This window comes from Mastacembelus armatus, chromosome 21 (genome assembly GCF_900324485.2).
Source record: "Mastacembelus armatus chromosome 21, fMasArm1.2, whole genome shotgun sequence".
NCBI classification, from domain to species: Eukaryota; Metazoa; Chordata; class Actinopteri; order Synbranchiformes; family Mastacembelidae; genus Mastacembelus; species Mastacembelus armatus.
Window position 1 is genome coordinate 15,849,305 of NC_046653.1, and position 20,907 is coordinate 15,870,211.

Sequence of the window (20,907 nt, forward strand, 5' to 3'; positions counted from 1 at the left end):
TGAATGTGATGCTGTGCAGGCTGCACCCGTTTGGAATGCTGTCATGCTATTCAATAGCCCGTTTGGGCTTCATTTCAGACTATAGTTATGGGCCTCCACTGATTTGCCCCCAGTAGGTGTAGTAGGCTCCTACTGACCTATATAAATAAGACTGATGTACGCTGATAGCCTTTGTTCTCTTACCAAAGAGAAATGTAAGCAGTTGTAATAGTTTCTTAAAACAATTTTCTCTGCTCTAATTTTATTTAAGAATAAGCACAGTAAAACAGGCAGGCAGTAGAAGCAAATTGAGGCAATCCTGCAACCTATAATTGCAAATAAAGAAAAGCTGTTGAAGTGCTGCGGGCCTACCAAACACAACAGCCACCATGGTTACAAACCACTGAGAAAATGGCAGACACTGTGAACGGGATCAAAATGAAAGGCAGTTTAAAGCACACTCCAAGTGAAGCTGGCATCGCAGCAAATGCTACATGACTGGGTTGGATAATTTGGGCCTGCAGGGCGTTCCTTAATGTGTCAACTCGCATTGTTGCAGAACAGAACTTGAATGACAAAAAACTCTCTGCTCCTACTGGTGATAAAACAAAACAGTTCAAGTTCACAGTATTACAAATGATACTTTTATGCAGTTCAGTGTTACACGTGTGTTGGAAATATTTCTCTGTTTAAGTTATGCTGCTCTCAGTGGTTATGAGAACCACTGAACCACTAAAGGCCATCAAAAGAGTTCAGTCTGTTCAGTTTGTCTATAAAATTAAATCCCACTTATAAGTTCAAAACATGTGCCACTCAGAGACAAAGTACATTTGTGTTTGGTTCATTAATCATTGTTTTTACAAACAAATCCCTAACTTGACTTGGTATTTGATTATGTCAGCCTTTATTGAAACTCAGAGTTGGCCTTTAATTTAGTAATCGCTCTATGGAGTTTAACAAAACATATGTCATATCTTGGAACCGTTTCATATATTTTTGTCTGCTGGAGGTTGTGCAAACAAAAAAACCATCACCAGTGAATCAAAACAGACAGTGGAAGAGTGGCGGTGACCGACTCCAGCAGGTCAAGAGGAGTGATGAATATGTAACAAGCCCTGAGCTCATGTAATTTACTGCACCTAATTCCCCAGGCAGAGGGCAGTCACCAAACAGCTCCATGCACAGCTGGAAGTTACATCCAGGCTAGTTGTCTCCTCAGATTCATGTGTGAAAAGAGAGAATTAAAAAAAGACTTTACTGTTAGATCCCTGTGGATAGGCACGATCAGAATGTAGAGTGTTAAATGGAGGGAGAAAAGAGAGTCCAGCTGCAGTGTAACAGCACTTTAAATTGTGTTGCATCTGCTGGCCTTGACTTTTCGTGTTGTTAGGAGTGAAAAGAGTTGGGAGTGGCCAGATTTGGAGGACTCAACAGACAGATTTAACTGTGGAACTGGAAAAACAAAGAGGAACTGTGCACACCCTCATGACCTAGCCTGCAGAGATAACTGGGTCACTGCAACTCTGTTACCCTCCATCGTGGACAGGACGCACCATGAAGAAACCATCAACTGTACGTTCAAAACTCGACTTCAAGCAAAGTGATGGCAGAACAGGAAGGAAGCTCAAATGGACACAGGTTTGGAGTTAGTTATCATTCTCTCAAACAAATTATTTGATTTAATATACTGATGAAAATTATTGTTGAATTTGTTCATTTTTGTGTGGTAGCAGGGCATAAGCAGGAATCACATGACAGTAAATAATTCATTCTACTAGATCTAATAGAATGCCTGGATGCAATTTACATGTTGTTTGTCTTTCACTGAGAAATGTGGTGCATGAATCATTTTTTGTTGGGAAACATCCATGTAGTAACTGTACTGATGGTAACAGACAATGGTCTGAACACTTGACGATACTGTACTGCCATCTAGTGGAATATTTTATGTACAATAACCCTCAACAAAACATATTTGTCCAGATAGAGCTCTGCAAGTTGCGTTGTAGCACAAAAATGTATTTACTTAACATTTCATGATAACATGATAACAACTGTCACACAAAGCCATGATGTGTAGGAGTCGCCCATCACAAAGTCCTTCCAAGAAAATAAATCAATTACCTTCTGAAACAGTTTCAGTTGCCCAAAGGAAACAATTTAGCATCTTGATGGAAACACAAGCTTAATGTCCACACGCGTCCACTGAGCTCAGGGACTTGACCCAATCATGTCATTGCAGTCACATTAGGTTAAAATTATTCATGCAAAGCTGTTTACAGATGAGTAATCCTACACTTTTACACTAAATCCATGTGTTGATGCAGACAAAATATGGAGCAGAAAACAGAACGTTGAAACAAAATGTTTTGTTCACTTTAAGTATGCTTTTTTTTTAATCACCACTGAAATGTGTTGATTGTATGAAGAGTTTCAAATAGGCAACACACCATGACATCTCCACAGTGTGTTTTTAAAGGCTGTTGTGCTTCCTAAAATGTCATTTCACCATCATAATGCAGTACACTAGAGGAAAAGTGCTAATGAGAAGAAAACCTGTGGAAATATTGTAACCAAGCTTGATTGAAGTGTTTTATTTGCAGATTAATCAGCAACAAATGTTTCTCAGAAGAGTCTTCTTCATTAGTAGCTTGAAGAAGTAGACAACTGCATACAAGCACAGCCTACATTGTCACTTTGTGAACAGATTAGTGGGTGTTTTCATTAAATAAATGGCAGCCATATTTTTCTACCTATCAAAAGCGTTGAAAGTCGCATTTCTCCAGAGGACTCTTGTTACGTTACTTGACAGATCAAGAAAGTAGTCCGCTTGAGTTTACCTGAGGGAAATTATCGGCTCATTGGATGACAGGCGAGTCATACTATTTGAATGGTATCACCTCCAAGCAGCTGTTCTCCTGTTGAATCTCCCGAGCCTGCGATGAAAGCATGAGGCCGCGTGTGTGAGTGTTCGTATTTTACATCTCTGTCCCTTTTGAACTGTTAAGATTTATATTTGTCAAAGATACAAACTCACAGTTAAAAGAGCGGATTACTGGATTGTGAAAAACTTGCCAGCATTTAGGACTAACTAAGTTTTGATATTTTTTAATATTCACATATTTCACTTATTTTTTAGTTATTTTATTATTTATCATCATTATTTTTCTTTCCTTCTTTTCTTTGGATTTTTAATGTTTTTTTGTCATGTGTCAGTAATATTTTTGGATAAATATTTTACACATCCATCCATCAATTAGCCACTGCTTTTCCTTACAGGGTCAAAGGGGTTGGGCGGGCCATGCAGGGACACAGAGAAAATACAAACTCCACACAGAAAAGCTCCAGGGTTGGACGGATTCAAACCCTGAACCTATTTCTCCTTTGTGGTTAAACAGTGGGAATTTTCCCTTTATCCCAATGTAATGACATTAACGCTTTTACTGTAAAGGTTGTACATAAATGCAGTCTGTAAATCATATACACTGGATAGTTCTGTAACCTTCAGGGCTTGTTGTGCAAACATTTGTTATCTTTGAAAGTCTTTCATTCCAAAGACCTTTTGCTCACACTGAACAGTATTTCTAGTTTTATATTGAAGTAATGCATCATTGCACCCATTTGCAGGCTTACTGCTCTCTACCAACCTTTCCTGTTGGGTTTTTCTCAAAGTGCCAAAGTAATTAGAGATAAATGCATCTTGTCATCTTTTATTCATTTACAGGTTAGGAGACCTACATGATGAAGTTTCAGTGGGTGTTTTTTTTTTTAACTTCTACAGATAAGACATGATTCTCAAGTTGCACATTTATTCACTCCAGTTTATGAGGTCCTGCTTTCTTATGCATGATTATTTGCCAAATGGATTTCTCATGCTCTCCCTGGTGCTGCTACAGTTCTTGTTGTTAGGAAGAGAAAACGAGGTAAATATTAGATGGTGAGAACTAGTGGGGGATAAGCACATTACACTGGAAAGCACCTCTTCTTCTTTCATAACCACATGAATCAATTTGTTACCATGTACTTCAACATGATCTACTGCATATTTTGCTATAATATGGTTTTTATGTTGCTTTTACTGTCCATGACTGTAGCTGCTCTGCCCCCAAGGGGAATGTGGCTTTTATTGTGAACATATTGCTGATAATAGCAGGCATCCATTAACATTTTCAATTATTTTACCAATTGCTCATTGAAGCTGATTTTAGTGTCTGGCACACTCGACCATTTTGAACCAAATTACTTTGCTCAATATGATAATTTAAAACAGGGATTTTGACAAAAAAGAAAATCATCATATTTTACTTCTCATACCACACCAACCACCACATCTCCACTGTAACATTAAATAGCTTTTTTATGATACTGTGCACCTGTGCGTCATTAAATAATGGTGTATTTTCTACACACTGTACAATAAAAAAAAAAGCTTGGATTCTACTGACTGAGGTCTGTACAGTGTCATTATTGTCTCTGAAGGTTTCATTAGAAAAAGGGCCAATCAGTATACTAGTGGAGGATGAGTTTATCTCTCTGCCTCAGTCACATCAGTCCATGCTCTGGACTGAGGTGTGTGTGTGTGCGTGTGTGTGTGTGTGTGTGTTTTCAAAGCTTCTTTGATACAACCAGTTCTATGGCAACATGTTTTACCTGTCTGCTTAATTTCACTGTGTTTATCTAATAATGGCCAGTTCTTGCTGTAACATTTCACCATCAGGTTCACCGGTGCTCCTTCCACTCCATGAATCAACACTGTTGAAACTGTAGACGTACAAGCTTCATGGGGAAAAGTCTGCTTTTTTTTAGGTCAGTGCTCTCGTACTTTCTGTGCAGCACTTTTAGGACCATGAAAGCCCCAGAGGAGAGATGCGCTGCTGTCAGGCAAAGTACCTCTCATGGTACCATCAGCTATGCTGTGATCAAGTTGTTCTCTTTCTTCAACAGCTGAGTCTCAGCCCATTACCCTGAGAGACTTGAGACACTGTGTAAATATAAGCATCTGATTTAAAACAATATTAATGACCCCCTCCAGACATCTAAGATAATCTACTTGGAATAATAATGGTGTGGTGTGTCTACATCCACTCTTTCACCCTCTTTAGAAACTCCAGAAACTATGAATATGCAAATTCTGTAGATTTCAGAAGTTTAACTACTGAACACAAGATGTCTCCAAGATGCGATACGTTGCACATGCATCATTCTGTGCAATGAAATTCAAACATATTAGTGCAACGTATTTCTGCCACAGAACAGTATTATATGTTTTGTTCTCTAGAGTACCTTCAAATAAAGTGAGCAGAGAAGGCAAATTAGTTCAACTGGAAATTGAAGTAAATGCTTCTTTAAGAAAAATTCACAATGTCTTTTTTGTATTATTATTTTAAAACATGTCTGACTTTTTCTTCTTATTCTCAACCTCCTTAAGACTACTGACTGATGGCAAATTAAAGTATGTCCACTCGTTTCTCTCCAACTTGATGAGCAGCTGCACCAGATCAATACATCCATTTGTAAAGTAAAACCCAATTGAAAATTGTTGCCCATTTGTGACTGCATGTCAGCCACTGGCTGGCAGGTGAGGCAGGCAGGCAGAGCCAGAGAGTGATTTTGGTAAAACCAGATAAGAGTCGTTTGTTATCTGCCTAATAATGAGAAATCAAACAGATTCCGCTGCTTATTTGGATCCCTCGTCCTGAATATATTGGCAGCATTTAATTGTGTTCACCAGCTTTTTAGTTCTCAGCTTTTGAGGTTTCATTCGTCATCAGAGAAATACAGCTGCTCCAATCCGCTTATCAGTGTGTGTCTCAGTGATGTTTCCATGGAAACTGTGTTTACTGCCCCACAGTGTCTAAAAATGGTTCCAAAGTGATAAAGGTGCCAGATTATTGAAAGCAGTGCACAGATGTGACAAACAATGACAATGATTGACACAGTAACAAGAGAAATGTAAATTAAATTATATAGATCATTGCATATGTTTTTTATACACTGTTAAATCCAATTATGTCTAAAATCATTTTAATTAATATTATGTCATATTAAACTCTTTGGTTTTATCTTTTTTAGTTCTACTGATTATTTAAAAAACATCTCTCATCCTTGTTTCATTTCCTTCTCTCTGTATGTCTCTTTTTTTCGTCCTCCTATTCTTTGTATGTCTTGCTGGCTGCTCTGGTGAAGTGCTGAATAAATTAGCTAATGACTACAATTTAAATAGAAGCAAATTAGAAATCATGGTTGTCCTTATGAAAATTAATGTTTGGTGTGAAGTCCAAATGGTGAAATTAAAAAGGTTAGCTAATGTCACAAATTTGGTTTTTTGTTTCTTTTGTTTCCAAAGACTTTTTGTAGATCCGGGTTTGTCTGTTTCTACAGCTGTGACTGCATCCTCTTCATATCAACCTACACAGTTTATTCATCACTAGTGCTTTCACTTGACTAGATGTAGGACATATCTATATGTTGTAAAATGATGTGTCGGATTTATATGACAAATTTATTTAGATCTATTTAGATGAGGAATTTACATGACATATTTAGATAACATATTTACTATAGATGAAGAATTTAGATATTTAGATGAGTTATTTACATGGCATTTACAGTTGATTACATATTTACATGACCCGTATCTTCACACACCCCATCATAACATTTCCTCTTTCTTTTGAGAGACCTGATTTTACAGTTATATTTGACATTTTTTCATGCCACAGGAATTGTCCCACCACATGAAGATGAAATATCAACATTCATTAATATTCAGCACCAGACTCTGCATATAAGAGCTTAGTTCCCCCATAAATATCTAAAAAAAGAAAAGCCAGGGAATAAGCGCTGTCTCTCTGCCAGTGCTGCCCTCTTGGGTAATTGGTCCCTTAACGTACGTCTATGGTGTTTAAAAGAAAAACTGATATAAACCAGTTAAGCAATTCAAAATTCAAAATTCAATCTATAATCTATTCTCGCATTACTTTGACAGCTGCACAGCTCTAGTGACGCTAACTGAGACAAGCCTGCAAGCTACAAATAGATCAACTGTGAGCCAGAGTCAACATGAAGCAGACATGAGCGAGGAAACATGTATGTAGCTGTGTGACTGCACAGAAAGTGTAATTTGGGAGTGGCAGCCTCACATGCAGGGCTGCTAGAAAACATGACGATTTCACTAATTGCTTAACAAACAGAGCGCAGTCATTAATATTCTATCTAACATATAGGTCCTGGGAAGCTGCTGTGGCATTTTGTTCAGCTAACTGAAGGTGCAGAAACAGTGACTGTGGAGTGTGTGGGGGTCTAGGCTGAGGATCAGTGGGTTTTCAGTGCTCAGTGATGGAGAAAGGCTCTGTGGTTGTCAGGGGGCTCTCACTGATGAAGGGAAGCTGTGACTGACAGATGAGTCTTAGTGAAGACCATGGGTGCTCTCTGCTTCATAAGGATAACAAGACCTAAGGAGCAGCAGCCTCATGCACAGTTTAGCTTTTCGTTCACATGACTGGACAGCTCTTATACTATATCTAGACCAGAGTATTTTCAAGATTTCTCTGTGCATGCATTGTAGCCAGGATGTGTATATGAATTAGCTGTATTTTGCCATGACAGCGAGCTTATGATGATTGTGTTGGACGGTGTGGCGCTGGAGAATTCTCATACCCTTCCTTTTCTTCAAGAACTCATTCAGTCCTTTGCATTCAGTCCTTTGGCAGGTTACCTTGTCTTTTCAAAACAGCTCTGCTAGACCCAGGATCAGCTCCATGAGTTAAATTATAGAGCGAAAAAGTCATTAAGTGGGATAAAGATACAAGAAATCGATGGGGCTTTCAATTGTCTCCAGTTCAGTGCACATGAGCATCAGCTTGGTAAAGCCTTCTTGTTGTTTCCAGGTGAGGTCTTCAGTCATTCCACAATTCCTCAGTTATTGTGGTGGATCAATGATAACAGGCTTCCCTGACTCATTTAAACTTATTCTTCATAAAAATAATGTTTCCATGCACAGATATAAATCCAGCTATTACAATAAGCTATATCTATATGTAACCGATTTTATTTGGGAATGCAATATGAGAACATTTAAAAGAGGAAACTTTGAATTTCATTTTGAAGTTATAAATTGTGTTGCAAATCCTTTCAGATAACACAATAAACCAGATGATGTAAAACCTTTAAATCCCCATAGAATAACAGGAAATAGCGACCAATCTTTCTTGTGTGTGGGCAGCTTTAAAATAGAGACTTTGCCTGAACCTGTAATTTTTTAATGGCTGTTTGGAAACTGCTGGATAAATAAGACAGACAGTTCTTGTCTAAAGGGTTGCTCTGCTTTACATTTTACACTTTACACTTTACACATTTACTGAAGAGAGAGAGAGACTACATCTCTTTATCCCTTTAAAGACACACAGACTTACTTTATTCTACTTCAATTATATGACCCACCTGGCCCAAAGTCTTTCCTTGTGGAAACTAATGGCTAATTGAAGCTCTGGTTGGCTGTCATTTCACAGACAAGCCAGCTGTCTCGAAGATATGAAGTGACTTTAGCACAAAGAGAATTCGGCCTTTAAAGTAAGAAATATATTCATTTAAAAGTCTTCATGAAATATTTGGCTGAATAGATGTTATTTTTGAGTTGGATATGACACAATGACACGTGAGTCATCTATACACAGAAAATCTGGAAGGGGAGCTGCTCAACATGCTTGTTTCCTAAACTAAATATGGATACACTGTACATATGCCTGCTGTGAAATAATTCATACAGAGCATTTAGTATTTATGGTGGTGAACGTGCCATTGAACATGCACGAGATCTCTGATGGTGCACTGTTAAATCCCCAGACCAGGCTAACATTCCTAACCACGAGATACGATATGACATTTGTAACTTGGATCTCAGCATTAAAAGAGGAGGAGAGCACAATAAGTCACCCCGGGGCTGAGATGGGCCACGGTGATCTGGAAACTGGTCCGTAACCAAGTGTCAGACTGAAGTGTAATATGCCCCCCAGCATGTCACAGCATTGAGGCATGTGATGTGCTGCTGTTGCTGCGAGTAATCACAAGACATGAGACCTGTGCTTGGCTCGATACCTTTTACTCTCACTGAGCCTGGTTTCCTCCAGAGCACATGCTTGTGTGTTCATGTGGAATGAGTCATTCATGCCTGTGGTCCACAAAACATCATACAGCCCACTCACATCCTCAGACTGCTATGTTCACATCCAGTCAATGTAACAATCCCGAGACTTTATATACATTTGTATTATATAATATTTACTAAATATGTGTGGCGGCCTACTAAATCACTGTTTATTCGCCCCAGGCTTCAGACTGCCTGCAATATTTTTCCTGCGGTCTCTGCCTGTGTGTCAGTCAGCGCTCTTCCGTTGCGCTCTGGGAGGCCAACCTTTCAGCATTTCCAGTGATGTGCCTCGGAAATCTGTTTCCAGGGCAACCAGGGTACCAAATGCTCTCCCAGCGGCTTCTAGCTGGTGCGTCCTTTGTTTACACTTTTCATGTCTCTGTGAGGAAGTAGGTTGCTCTAAAAAGACAAGTGTGGCAAAAAAAAAAAAAAAAAAAAAAAAAACGTACTGCGTAAAAGTATAGCCAAACCCACTGATTGAGGATCCGCCTGTTTTTCTTCTGATGACAGTCAATTCTATTCCTGAAAATCTATGACTGTATGTAGGCCATTATGAAATGTATAGGTACCTTGTGCTATGTGAATTTGATTATACAGATTAAAGAGTTAGTTCCCACGTTACTAGAGTTAATGTGCTTAATTATGTCACTGGAAAACCAGTTGATCCTGATGCGTAGTTACGTGCTGAGGGACTTTTACCGTTCAGACTGATCTCATGAGACAAACGCTCTGACATTTAAAACAAACACTTTTAGTTATATAACAAGTATTGAAGACAGTGTTTTATTGTGTTTATAATGATTACCTTTTCTGTTTATTGGACTATTGAAAACCAACTCACGTCCACCACTTTTAATCCTTGCGCTTGCGCGTAACTGAACCGGGAGCTGTCCAAGTGCTGAAATGAGAAAAGGCGTTCCACTTCCATTCCTCAACAGAGGACGGCACTCCACCTGCGAAAGATTTGACTTCACAAGTAACAGAACAGGCCAGCGGGTTGGTCTTCGCAGGGTTTTTTTTTTTTTAGATCTGAGCCAACGCCAAAGCAAAAAGCTTCCAGCCGATGCGTTTTGGAGTTTCACCTTCTCGACAGGCTGATGTGTCTTCACACCTCCGAATGGAGAAATCTGTTTTTGGGAGTCAGAGTTTCAGGAAACTAGAATATGATCCGTGGCTGCGTTGAGGAATGTATCCTGTATTTTGGTGTGACACAAGAATACCAAAACGCCCACGACTTGGTTCGGAAGAAAGCGGTTTCCCTATTTGGATTATGTGTTTGACCAATGTAAACATATGGAAGAACTAGAAAAGTAAGCGCATGGGAAAACCACCAGGAATGAATCGCTCCTTTATTAAGGTTTTGGTAGCTTTATTTACATATTTCATGGAGACAAGCAACTTTAGGTAAGTTCATTTAAAAATATCGCTTTTGTGTTGCTTTGATTCATATTTGCTAAAGTTACTTCTTTGCCTAAAATATTTTTTCAAATAATGAACATCCCTGTGGGCATTTTCTGTCTGTAGCAGCACTAATGGCTTTACAGTCACATTTACGCACGTAACGATATACAGTAAGTTTCTTTCCTCTTGTGGCGTCACAGTGATATTCCCATTGTGTTACCATAAAAAAAAAAACATTACAGTGCTGTGTAACCTTCCATAATGTTAAAGGAGATGCTCACGACGCCGAAAGCTATACGGTTAATCTGCTATGTGTTTGCACATTAACGCATTTCTAGTTTCCATGTGCGTACCCACAGTCCCAGGCAGGGCTGCTGGGCGACAGATAAGCTTAACGCCTGGTTCTGCATGAGCTCTGACTTCTGTCGGGTCAAGTGATTTTTTTTTTTCACCTTGTGTGTGTGTGTGTGTGTGTGTGTGTGTGTGTGTGTGCGTGTGTGTGTGCGTGTGTGTGTGTGTGTGTGTGTGTTTCAGAGTTGTGAATGCCAAGGAGCACGATTCCAGATCCTCCTCCAACATGTCTCCATCAGACTTCCTCGACTCCCTCATGGGTCGCACGTCCGGGTACGATGCACGAATAAGACCAAATTTTAAAGGTTTGTTTTATTTTCTTATGACTGTTCACATCCTTTACTTCAGAGAGAGTCTCACCTTTTCCCCCTAAACCACACAACCACTATTTTTTTTTTCATGATCAGATGATGCACACTTTTTGCATGTTAAAATAATGTCCAATAGAGCCCAAGCCTCATTAAATAATATTTTAAATACAGAAAAGCACGTTTTTAAAATATCACAGTCTCAGACTGATACTAGCAGTAGACAGGGATGCCACCATGACAGGCCAAATGATGGATAGTGCCCCCTTTGGAAAAGATGCAGGCTACTGATTTCTTCTGTTGTTGTGATGTTGGGGACAGACACAGCATCTGTCACTGGAATGGAGCTAAGTGAGCAGAGGCCAGCCCACTGTGACTCAGTCCCACTCCAGACCGGGTGAGGTGGCCTGGGATTTGATGGGGGTTGGGGATTCCAGTAGCTGAAGTGGGCAGACAGTACAGCACAGAGACTGATCAGCAGGATTCAGTAACACATGGCCCAGATCTTCCCTCTCCATCTGTGAAAAAGGGAAAACATTAACAAGAAATGGACTTGAGATGAGACTTGGACTGCCTGTTTAACTCTGGCTGGCATTTTCAGGGGAGGGATGAAGTGTAAGCAAGTGTTTGTAGCTACTAAAGAGAGGGTGAGCGCACATGGATTAAAAGGTACATAGCCTCATTTGAGCGCTGCTGGTTAAATTATATTCTCTTTGTGCTTCAGGATAGATAAAGCTTTTTCTCATGCACAATCTTACACCTCATAGCTAGTAAACAAAGGCTTTTGCAGGAACCCACTGCAATGTAAACAGATGATTTCTTGTGCAAACCTGCTAGTCATACTTTGAAAAGAGTGTTGACCTGTGTTTTTGAAGGATGACCTAGATTTTATTACTGCGTTTGTTGTGTACTGCTTTATTTTTACTGTTTCTGTTGTTGAATGTGGCCAACTGACGACAAACTGAGGAAAATATTAATACCCAGTGCAATGCAATATTGATGAGGAAAGCGCAGGGGAAGGGCACTGGGAAGGGCTTATAATATCACTTATCTGACAGAGAAAAAAGATTTGCTGTGACTTTAAACGGCATAACCTGCCAAAAAGAACAGATTTCAGTTTGGGGTAAAAATAACACTACAAATTCTAACATGCTGGGCTGCAACAGTGCAACAGCATTTTCATTTTTGATTAATCTGTACATTACTTTCTCAAAAATGTCAGAAATAGTTGAAATTGCCCATCACAATTTTTCAAACCCCAATTTGACATTTTCAAATTGTTTGTATTTTTTAAACCAAGAGTCCAAAATACAAATATATTTTTTTCTATTCACATTTGAGAAGTTGGAACTAATGATTTTTTAGCATCTTTGTGTGAGTAAAACAAACATATAAATAACTAAACAGTTAACTAAATAGTTGCCAATTAGTTTGTCAATTGTCAAGAATCTGATTGATTTTCTGGCTAATTGTTGAGTCTCCAAATAACTGTTCATGTGCGGGCATGCACTTGTCTGTCTGTGCATGTATGTATGTACAAAGACAAAGTGTACAAAAAACATGCCTAAAGCTTGTTACCCACACAAGATCACCAACATTATTGCAGAAAAGACTGATCATTATAATTAGTTGGATTATAAGTGTACTTTAGAAACACTGCACAAAATGAAGGAAACAGCATTTTAGTCTCTAAAGCCAAACATGAGACCTCTCATGTTTTCTGACATGATCTTTTTGCTTGTGGCTGAACAAAGCATGTAGCATGTCAACAACCACTACTGAGGTTTCCATGAAATAATAATAATAATAATAAACTACTGCTTGGCATTAATGCATGTTGACATACACAGTCAAACAGCAGCTTGTAAACCAACAGGCCCAGAGCTCCCGATGAAACATCTTCACTGCTTCAAACCCAACCATCCCTGATGATGTGGTTTAAGGCTTTTTCCTGTCATGTCATTGTCATTCCATTTCACAAGTCCCCCTGTAAACGTTACATGCAATATTTTTATCAACAGTTTTGGCTCTGTCACAGAGACGACTATGGTGAGTTCCTGTGGCATTTTGGCTGATTTCTGTCCTGTAAGCTGTGTCAATGTGTTATCTATTCCTCAACCTGCAGGTCCACCAGTTAATGTTACCTGCAACATATTTATCAACAGCTTTGGTTCTATAGCAGAAACTACAATGGTGAGTTGTGTTGTGCTTGGACTTGTTCTAAAGCCTTGATCCCTGCTCTGGAGTTAAAACTGAATCATCCTATTTTTCTTTTTATTGTTTTTTTTTTTTTTTTTTTTTTTTACCTAATCTACCTTTTAAAACTTCTATTGTGTTATGTTACGTCTTCCTGTACATAAAACTTACTTTATATTCATATTTTGCCACTAAGGAGTCTATTGGCGGGGTCCAAGTATTAATTAATGCTCCCCTGCACACACATTAGCCCAGGTTTTAATAATTCATACACTAACTCATAAGTCACTTTGAGTGCAGCCAATAACTGTGGATGGAGTCTGGGCTTTTTTAAATAAACTGATCTACAATACGTCATGTGTGGAAGCATCTAAGTGCCAGAGGGGGGAAAAATAAAACCTGAGAGGCTGCACTGAAACTCATCATGATCAAAGGATTCATAATGACTGATAATAACTATTTAGATCATGAATGGATGATGTTAATTCTCACAGGAGCTGGAGCTCATAAGATTGCCAGGGAATTATACAGCTTTAGACATGCATTCAAATATTTGAACCGCCAATATACTGATGAAATGTCAAACAAAATAAAAGCTTCTCATCCTCATGACATATCAATTACACTAAACAACTGAGCTGTGTGGCACTCAGTTTACTACTAACTGCAATGTCAGACTTTTCCTCATCAGCTACTACATCTTATAAATACATTACTTAACCTCTATGATGACTCTTTCATAATCATGATAAGGAGAAATGTTATTAAAAGGTTAGTGTTTTGGATCATCATCAAAATGAGCATGTGGACTCATATATGAAATACAAGATTATATAAACACTTTAGATTGTGCTAATGTTTGTTGAAATTCATTTTGTGCTTGTCTTCCATTTTATTTTTTGTTATATGTTTTGCAATATATGTGCAATATATATACATATGAGTAAATGTGACAGTATGCATGTAACGAGAAAATAAGTCAACCTACTTAAAGTATCAAAAAAATAAATAAATAAATAATCTTGCAATGCACAATAGACCATTATGCATGTCATTCTTATATTAGCCAACCAGAGTTTTTCTGTAGTTTGTCATAATAAAATTAATTTTAACTATTTTATATACTGCTATATAATAATGAGTAAAACTGCATCATATTTATTTTAAGTTGATCATATATTTTGTATGTAAAATCTTAGTCTACATAGTAACTAGAACTGTAAAAAGTAGAAACTTAACTGTCATGAAGCATAAAATGGAAATAATTAATGTACCTCAGAACTGTATTGAAATATGGTATTTCCCTAAATGTACTTAGTTACATTTTAAAAATCAAGAAAATACATGTGCACATTTGACTTCTTCAGATGTAGTATAGATGCCTTACTGTTAATTTGTCATTGAGAGACGATTGATGCACGTTTTTGTAAAATATTCTTAATTTTCTCATAAATAAGACAGTTATATAATATTTAAATAAAACAATACACCAGCTGTCACCAGCATGCATTCTTATAACCCACTGCACCTCAAAATATGCAAAGCTGCTTGTCATCTCTGCAGGATTACAGAGTGAACATCTTCTTGCGGCAGAAGTGGAACGACCCTCGGCTGGCGTATAGTAAATACCCAGATTCCTCCCTCGACCTGGACCCATCCATGCTGGACTCCATATGGAAGCCTGACCTCTTTTTTGCCAACGAGAAAGGAGCCAACTTCCATGACGTCACCACAGACAACAAGCTGCTGAGGATCTTCAAGGATGGGACTGTCCTTTACAGCATCAGGTGAAACGCTGGACACGTGACAAACAACAGAATTAACAATGACATTAACATTAAAGTTAGAGGTTTACACCAGAACTGAAGCACTGAGTCAGTTATTTACATTGCTGATCAACAAACTCAATCCTCTTCTATATTTAGAATTAAGAAATAAAAGGGGCTGTGGGTTCTGGGAAATTGTGATGCATGGTCTCCAGACTACGCGCTTAAAAAAGAAATTAATGGTAGATTAGTTAGCAATAAAACGACCTGCTAGTGGCACCTCTGCTTAGCACCATTTGGCATTGCAGAAGTGTAGCAGGGGTAGAATGTGGTGCTGAGTGGAAGATACTGGATAGAAGCAAAATCTCAGTTGCACAGATTACCCCAGGATATTCACACTTATTGCTTTTCTTACATTTCCTCTCAAACATCAAAGACTGTCAATCTAAAGCATATATGTTAGTTGGATTTTATCTCACTATCACTTCTTTGAAATCGCACAATTCATTGCCCTACAGTTCATCCCCATGTGCAATGTAGATTTTTAATTAGGAATACAGACTGCAAGAGAGGAAGCTAATCTCAGGGGCTCTGTAGAGGAGACAGAATGAAAAGCCAAAGAAAAATGGGAATCCTTCTGGGTGGTCTCTAAGCGCAGGATATTTTGGAACAAACATGCAACCCAATGTGGATGGAGGACATTTTAAAGACCTATCTGTCCGCATTTTGATCAAAACTCACTGCAATATAAGAAAACATGTTTCATTTCATTTCAATACAATTTTTTACACAAGGCAATCACACACAGGATTCAATTTTCTCTGCAGCGATTCAGTATAACTCAGATCAATGTTGAGTCCATTTAGGAATCGGCTCAGGGCTGAGCGGTGCTCAGGTGTGGAGGCACAGTGTGTCAGCGAGAGAGATGAAAGGTGGTTAGCCACTCTCTCCATTCATGAGAGAAATGACAGAGTGAGCCGACTGTGGACCACGATGCATCAAAAAACAATAGGTTGCAGTAATGAAAGTGTGATAGGAACCTGCTGAAAGAAATCCTACAAGGTGTGTCAGAGACAATCACTCAGGAAAAAGTAGCACATGATACAGATGGCCAAAAAAAAAATGTACCAGCTGTAGTTTGATCTTTCAAGCAAATGGTTTTAAATTCATGTTCACCCAGCAGGTCTATGGTTTAAGAAGTATATTTATTTTAGAATCAAACAACATATAATTATTGGTTTAGTCCACTGACTATACTGTCTCATTTTATAGGTTGACTCTCATTCTGTCCTGCCCAATGGATCTGAAGAACTTTCCTATGGATGTCCAAACTTGTACGATGCAACTGGAAAGTTGTAAGGATTGGCTTTGTCTCTGATTTGTCATGGCCCTTCCTGAAGTGCATATTGATTGTGCATCTGCACTTTGATTAAACTGTTTGTTTCTTCCATTAGTCGGCTACACCATGAATGACTTGATCTTTGAGTGGATGGAGAACGGTGCGGTGCAGGTGTCCGAGGGACTCACGCTGCCTCAGTTCATCATGAGGGAAGAGAAGGAGCTGGGCTACTGTACCAAACACTACAACACTGGTCAGAGGACACACAGATAAACAACAGTGGTGTTAAAATTCCATATAGCTAGCATTTCTTCTGGTGTGGAAACTGAATTGGTTTTGTGTTTCTTGCCGTTGAACAGGTAAATTCACCTGTATTGAAGTTAAATTCCACCTGGAGCGGCAGATGGGCTACTACCTGATCCAAATGTACATTCCTTCTCTCCTGATCGTCATCCTGTCCTGGGTGTCTTTCTGGATCAATATGGATGCCGCTCCTGCCAGAGTGGCGTTGGGTATCACCACTGTGCTTACCATGACCACCCAAAGCTCCGGCTCCAGAGCTTCTCTTCCAAAGGTAAATCTCAGATCATCATCTTTATAGCAGGACCATCGAATGTACAGTGCATCTAATATCAAAGCGCATAAAAGCCTGTATATGTTGTTGTCTTGTGTACCGCTTGTGTTAGTGTGCTGCAGGGTTAAAGGTCAAACTATATCAATTGCCATTTTGCATTTTTGCAAAAATGGCAAAATGCCTTAGCATGATCAAACTAGATAATCTGACACTACCCCCAATAAGGTAATGTGTTTGACACAATTAGCAGAATTCAACATATTTGTTCCACCAATGAAGATGCTGTCATCTAAAGCATGTTGATAAATTGCCCTGCATGTAAAATGAAGGGTTTTACAGGCAGTGGGAGCCAGAGCTTGATGATCAGTCTCTCTACATAAGGCATCAGAGATTCTCACATAAAAGACTGATAAATATTTAAAGAGCAACCTTTGAGAGTCTTCATAAAAACAATTACTCAACATATCTTCAGCGTCTACAAAAAGCTGAGTTGTTTTCTCCACATGGTGAACAGCTGTCATTACGACTGGAGGTCACACTGATGAGCAGGATGAAACCATTTCATCTTCATCCTCACTCTTTCAAACAAATAAATAAATAAAAAAGAAGAGAACAAAAGTGCTGCCTTAGGTACTACAGCTCTTTCTCTGTTGGTATGGAAGGCAGCAATTATTTCCCACTGTTTATGGCCATGCAATCACTGACAATACAGGCAGCTCTGATACACTTGTTAGCAAACACTGCCTCTAATTACAGTCACTTACGAGTCACAGGTAACTGACGTAATGAGAAAAACAAAGGGAGCAAAAAAAACAAAGAAACAAACTGAAGATCTGCTACATCTAAAAAATACATTGCTTGAATGTAATATAGAAATGCAAAAGAAAATAAATACATTTTTAAAAATTCAGGTCAGTCCTAGTGAATTTGAGCTGATGTTGGAAATCTGTTTTGTCTCCCAGGTCTCTTACGTGAAAGCCATTGATATCTGGATGGCTGTGTGTCTGCTCTTTGTATTTGCTGCATTGCTGGAGTATGCTGGAGTTAATTTTGTCTCCAGGCAACAGAAAGAGTTCCTTCGGCTGAGGCGAAGACAAAGGAGGAGTCATAAGGTAGGCTCTCAAAGTCTTTCCTATTTGGTTGTCTGATTTTTTATCCAAGCTGTGGGATGGCATAGTCAATCGATTGGCTGTGCCTTTTTTTCACACTAAAATAGGCAAGTATTAGATGGACTGCCATCAGATTTTCTATAGACGTTCATGGTCTGATTTTTCTATTGACTTTGGTGACTGACTTTTCTTTATTGCCAGCAGGCAAGGTTTTACTTCTTCAATAAAATTATTATTTTATGTTGTTGTTTTTTTTTTTTTTTTACCTTGCTAGAAACCTAAAACCACTTTTATGATTTGCTTTAGCATGGTAATACTTTGTCCCTTTATTTATAAGCATGTATTTGCTAGTTTGGCTGCTGTATTGATGTACAACATAAAATTTGATCTACAGTCTTTTAAAAAGACCCATTTTCTTTCTGTCCACGTGTGTGCATTTGTTCTTTCAGGATGATGAAATGCGTGAAGGCCGTTTTAATTTTGTTGGCTACAATATGAGTCAATGTCTGCCAACAAAGGATGGCTCAGCTGTTAAGAACGCCGCTCCAGCTCCGAATCCTCAACCATCAGTCCCAAAAGACACAGACACAATGAGAAAGAAGTTTGTGGACAGAGCCAAGAGGATAGACACGATTTCAAGGGCTGCCTTTCCTCTGGCCTTCCTCATCTTTAATGTATTTTACTGGGTTACCTACAAGATCATCAGGCATGAGGACATCCACAAAAAATAGATACTTGACAATAAGCATTTTTTTTCCATTTCTCAGATTGAGAAATGCTTGGAAAGCACAGAACTGTGCATTGAGAGGCACCATGGTGATGGCAGCAGTATTCTTTCAGGGATAATGTGTAATGTTGCATCGTAGATCATGCACCGTACAGTAATACTCATGTTCTGATAATGTGAAAAGCTTTTGAGACAAATGTTTTTTTGTTTTTTTTTTTCTCTGTTTGTACTGCTGCATAAAATTTCCAAATTTGGAAAAAATGTTTTAACTCAAGGCTTAGTAACATACTGGAGAAGACGGACCAAATTTTTCGGCAGTTCTGCCTTGGCATCCGTACAACCGAGGAACAAAGAAGCATTCCATGGATTTATAACTGTAAGTAGGTTAGTCAGACCCAAAAAGATGTTTTGCAACTGCAAAAAAGGTATTTCATTTCTCATCAAGGATGTTTAGGACTGTTTTATAGTGCACTATTGTCCAGGCACTTTCTCTTGTGTTTATTCAAAATCCAGAAGTAAACATCTGACATATACAGGCAGAAAACACATGCATATGTATCATAGGCAGCAGTGCACATCTTAGCAGTCTGGAATCAGGAATTGGATACTGCATTTTTACGAAATACCTGAGGCCTTAGATATCAAAGAATTGCAGAGATAAAGTGCCATGCTTCTATTTTTCTTTCCCCAAGCATCTCCTAGTTTTCACTGGTTCATCAGAGCCCGACTGCACCGTTTGAGCTTTTCTACTCATGGCCAGACATCCAAAGGCACTTCTTCTCCTTTCCTTTTACTCTAAGTGTATTATAAATCATATTCACGAACAAATGTTGTCACCTAAAATCAATGTAAATTAATTCAGATGTTCTAAAAGTCATTCATTTTCCTGTTCATGCTAAAGTAATTTATCAGACTGTCATATATTTTACAGGCTAGATTCACAAATACAGCCAATTTTAAGAAAGTGTAATAAACCTACAAACTGTGAACATGCACTGCATTACCCAGTGTTGTCATATGCCCATATCCCCAAGAATTAACTTGTATTCCAGGTAAATAATTGCAGGTATCTTAGGTATGGTTTTAGAGTTTGGATCTGTTTTTTTGTAGATTTAGTCTGATAAAATATTTATTGTAATGGAGGACAGATGTGTTTATATATATAAAAAAAAGAAACTTTCTGTATATTTCTTCAAACTCAGCTGTGGACTGTTTCCCTTCACTTGACATGTCTGTTGCAGGATGGTGACATATATTTATAGATGGATTGAACAGTAAAGGACAGACCTACATAAGATTCATGGTACAGAGCAGCTAATGGTCCTTGCAATTCTGATAGACTGTGGTTAAGAAGTCTTTTCATGAATGCTATTCCAGAAAAAAAATTTATTTATTGGCCTGTACATCAATAAAATTGACTGTTCAACATGTTTACTTTATTACTACCTCTCCTGTCATGTATAATAAGACTTGTCTATTATTATTTTTTCATGCATTTGCTGATTTCACTGGAATTGCTTGCCTTGGAAGAAAAAAGAAAGAAAAAAAAAAGATCATTTGTGGCAGAAACACATGAAAATGCTTTTTGCACCCGGAAGCAGATCAAATCAAAGAGGATGACAAACAGACTGTGCTCCTAAAGTGACAGTGATGACACATGCTCAGTGACCTAGAGTGGCAAAGATATGATCTGACAGTGGGTTTCCATTAACGTACTTCACACTGTATCATAGAGGTTCCATTAGTTGGGACTCATCTACCACTTGAATGTATTTGATTTTTTTAAAAGATGAACACATGGCATGTGATAGTTTTACTGAGAAGACTGCATCCAGGCCCTGCGACAGACTGGTGACCTGTCCAGGGTGTACCCCTGCCTTCCACCCGAGAGAGAGCTGGGATAGGCTCCAGCAGATCCCCGTGACCCTGAACCAGGAAAAAGCGGGTATAGAAGATGGATGGATGGATGGACTGCATCCAGCTGCTGTTTTCAAGCTCAATACACAGGG

The 20,907-nt window shown here is 38.6% G+C and overlaps 1 protein-coding gene across 2 annotated transcripts; it reads left to right on the plus strand.

Annotated features, from left to right (window-relative positions):
* The first annotated feature begins 10,445 nt into the window (after positions 1-10,445).
* Positions 10,446-18,902, plus strand: glra2 (glycine receptor, alpha 2). 2 transcript variants are annotated; one of them, XM_026295626.1, is made up of 9 exons: positions 10,446-10,531; positions 11,063-11,188; positions 13,170-13,380; positions 14,947-15,170; positions 16,422-16,504; positions 16,604-16,741; positions 16,848-17,062; positions 18,025-18,174; positions 18,621-18,902. In XM_026295626.1, the coding sequence occupies exons 1-9, from the start codon at positions 10,446-10,448 to the stop codon at positions 18,900-18,902; spliced, it is 1,515 nt and encodes a 504-aa protein (XP_026151411.1). The 2 variants fall into 2 exon arrangements, with proteins under 2 accessions (XP_026151411.1, XP_026151412.1); XM_026295627.1 differs by having other exon boundaries at positions 11,063-11,184; positions 13,313-13,380.
* Positions 18,903-20,907: the final 2,005 nt, after the last annotated feature.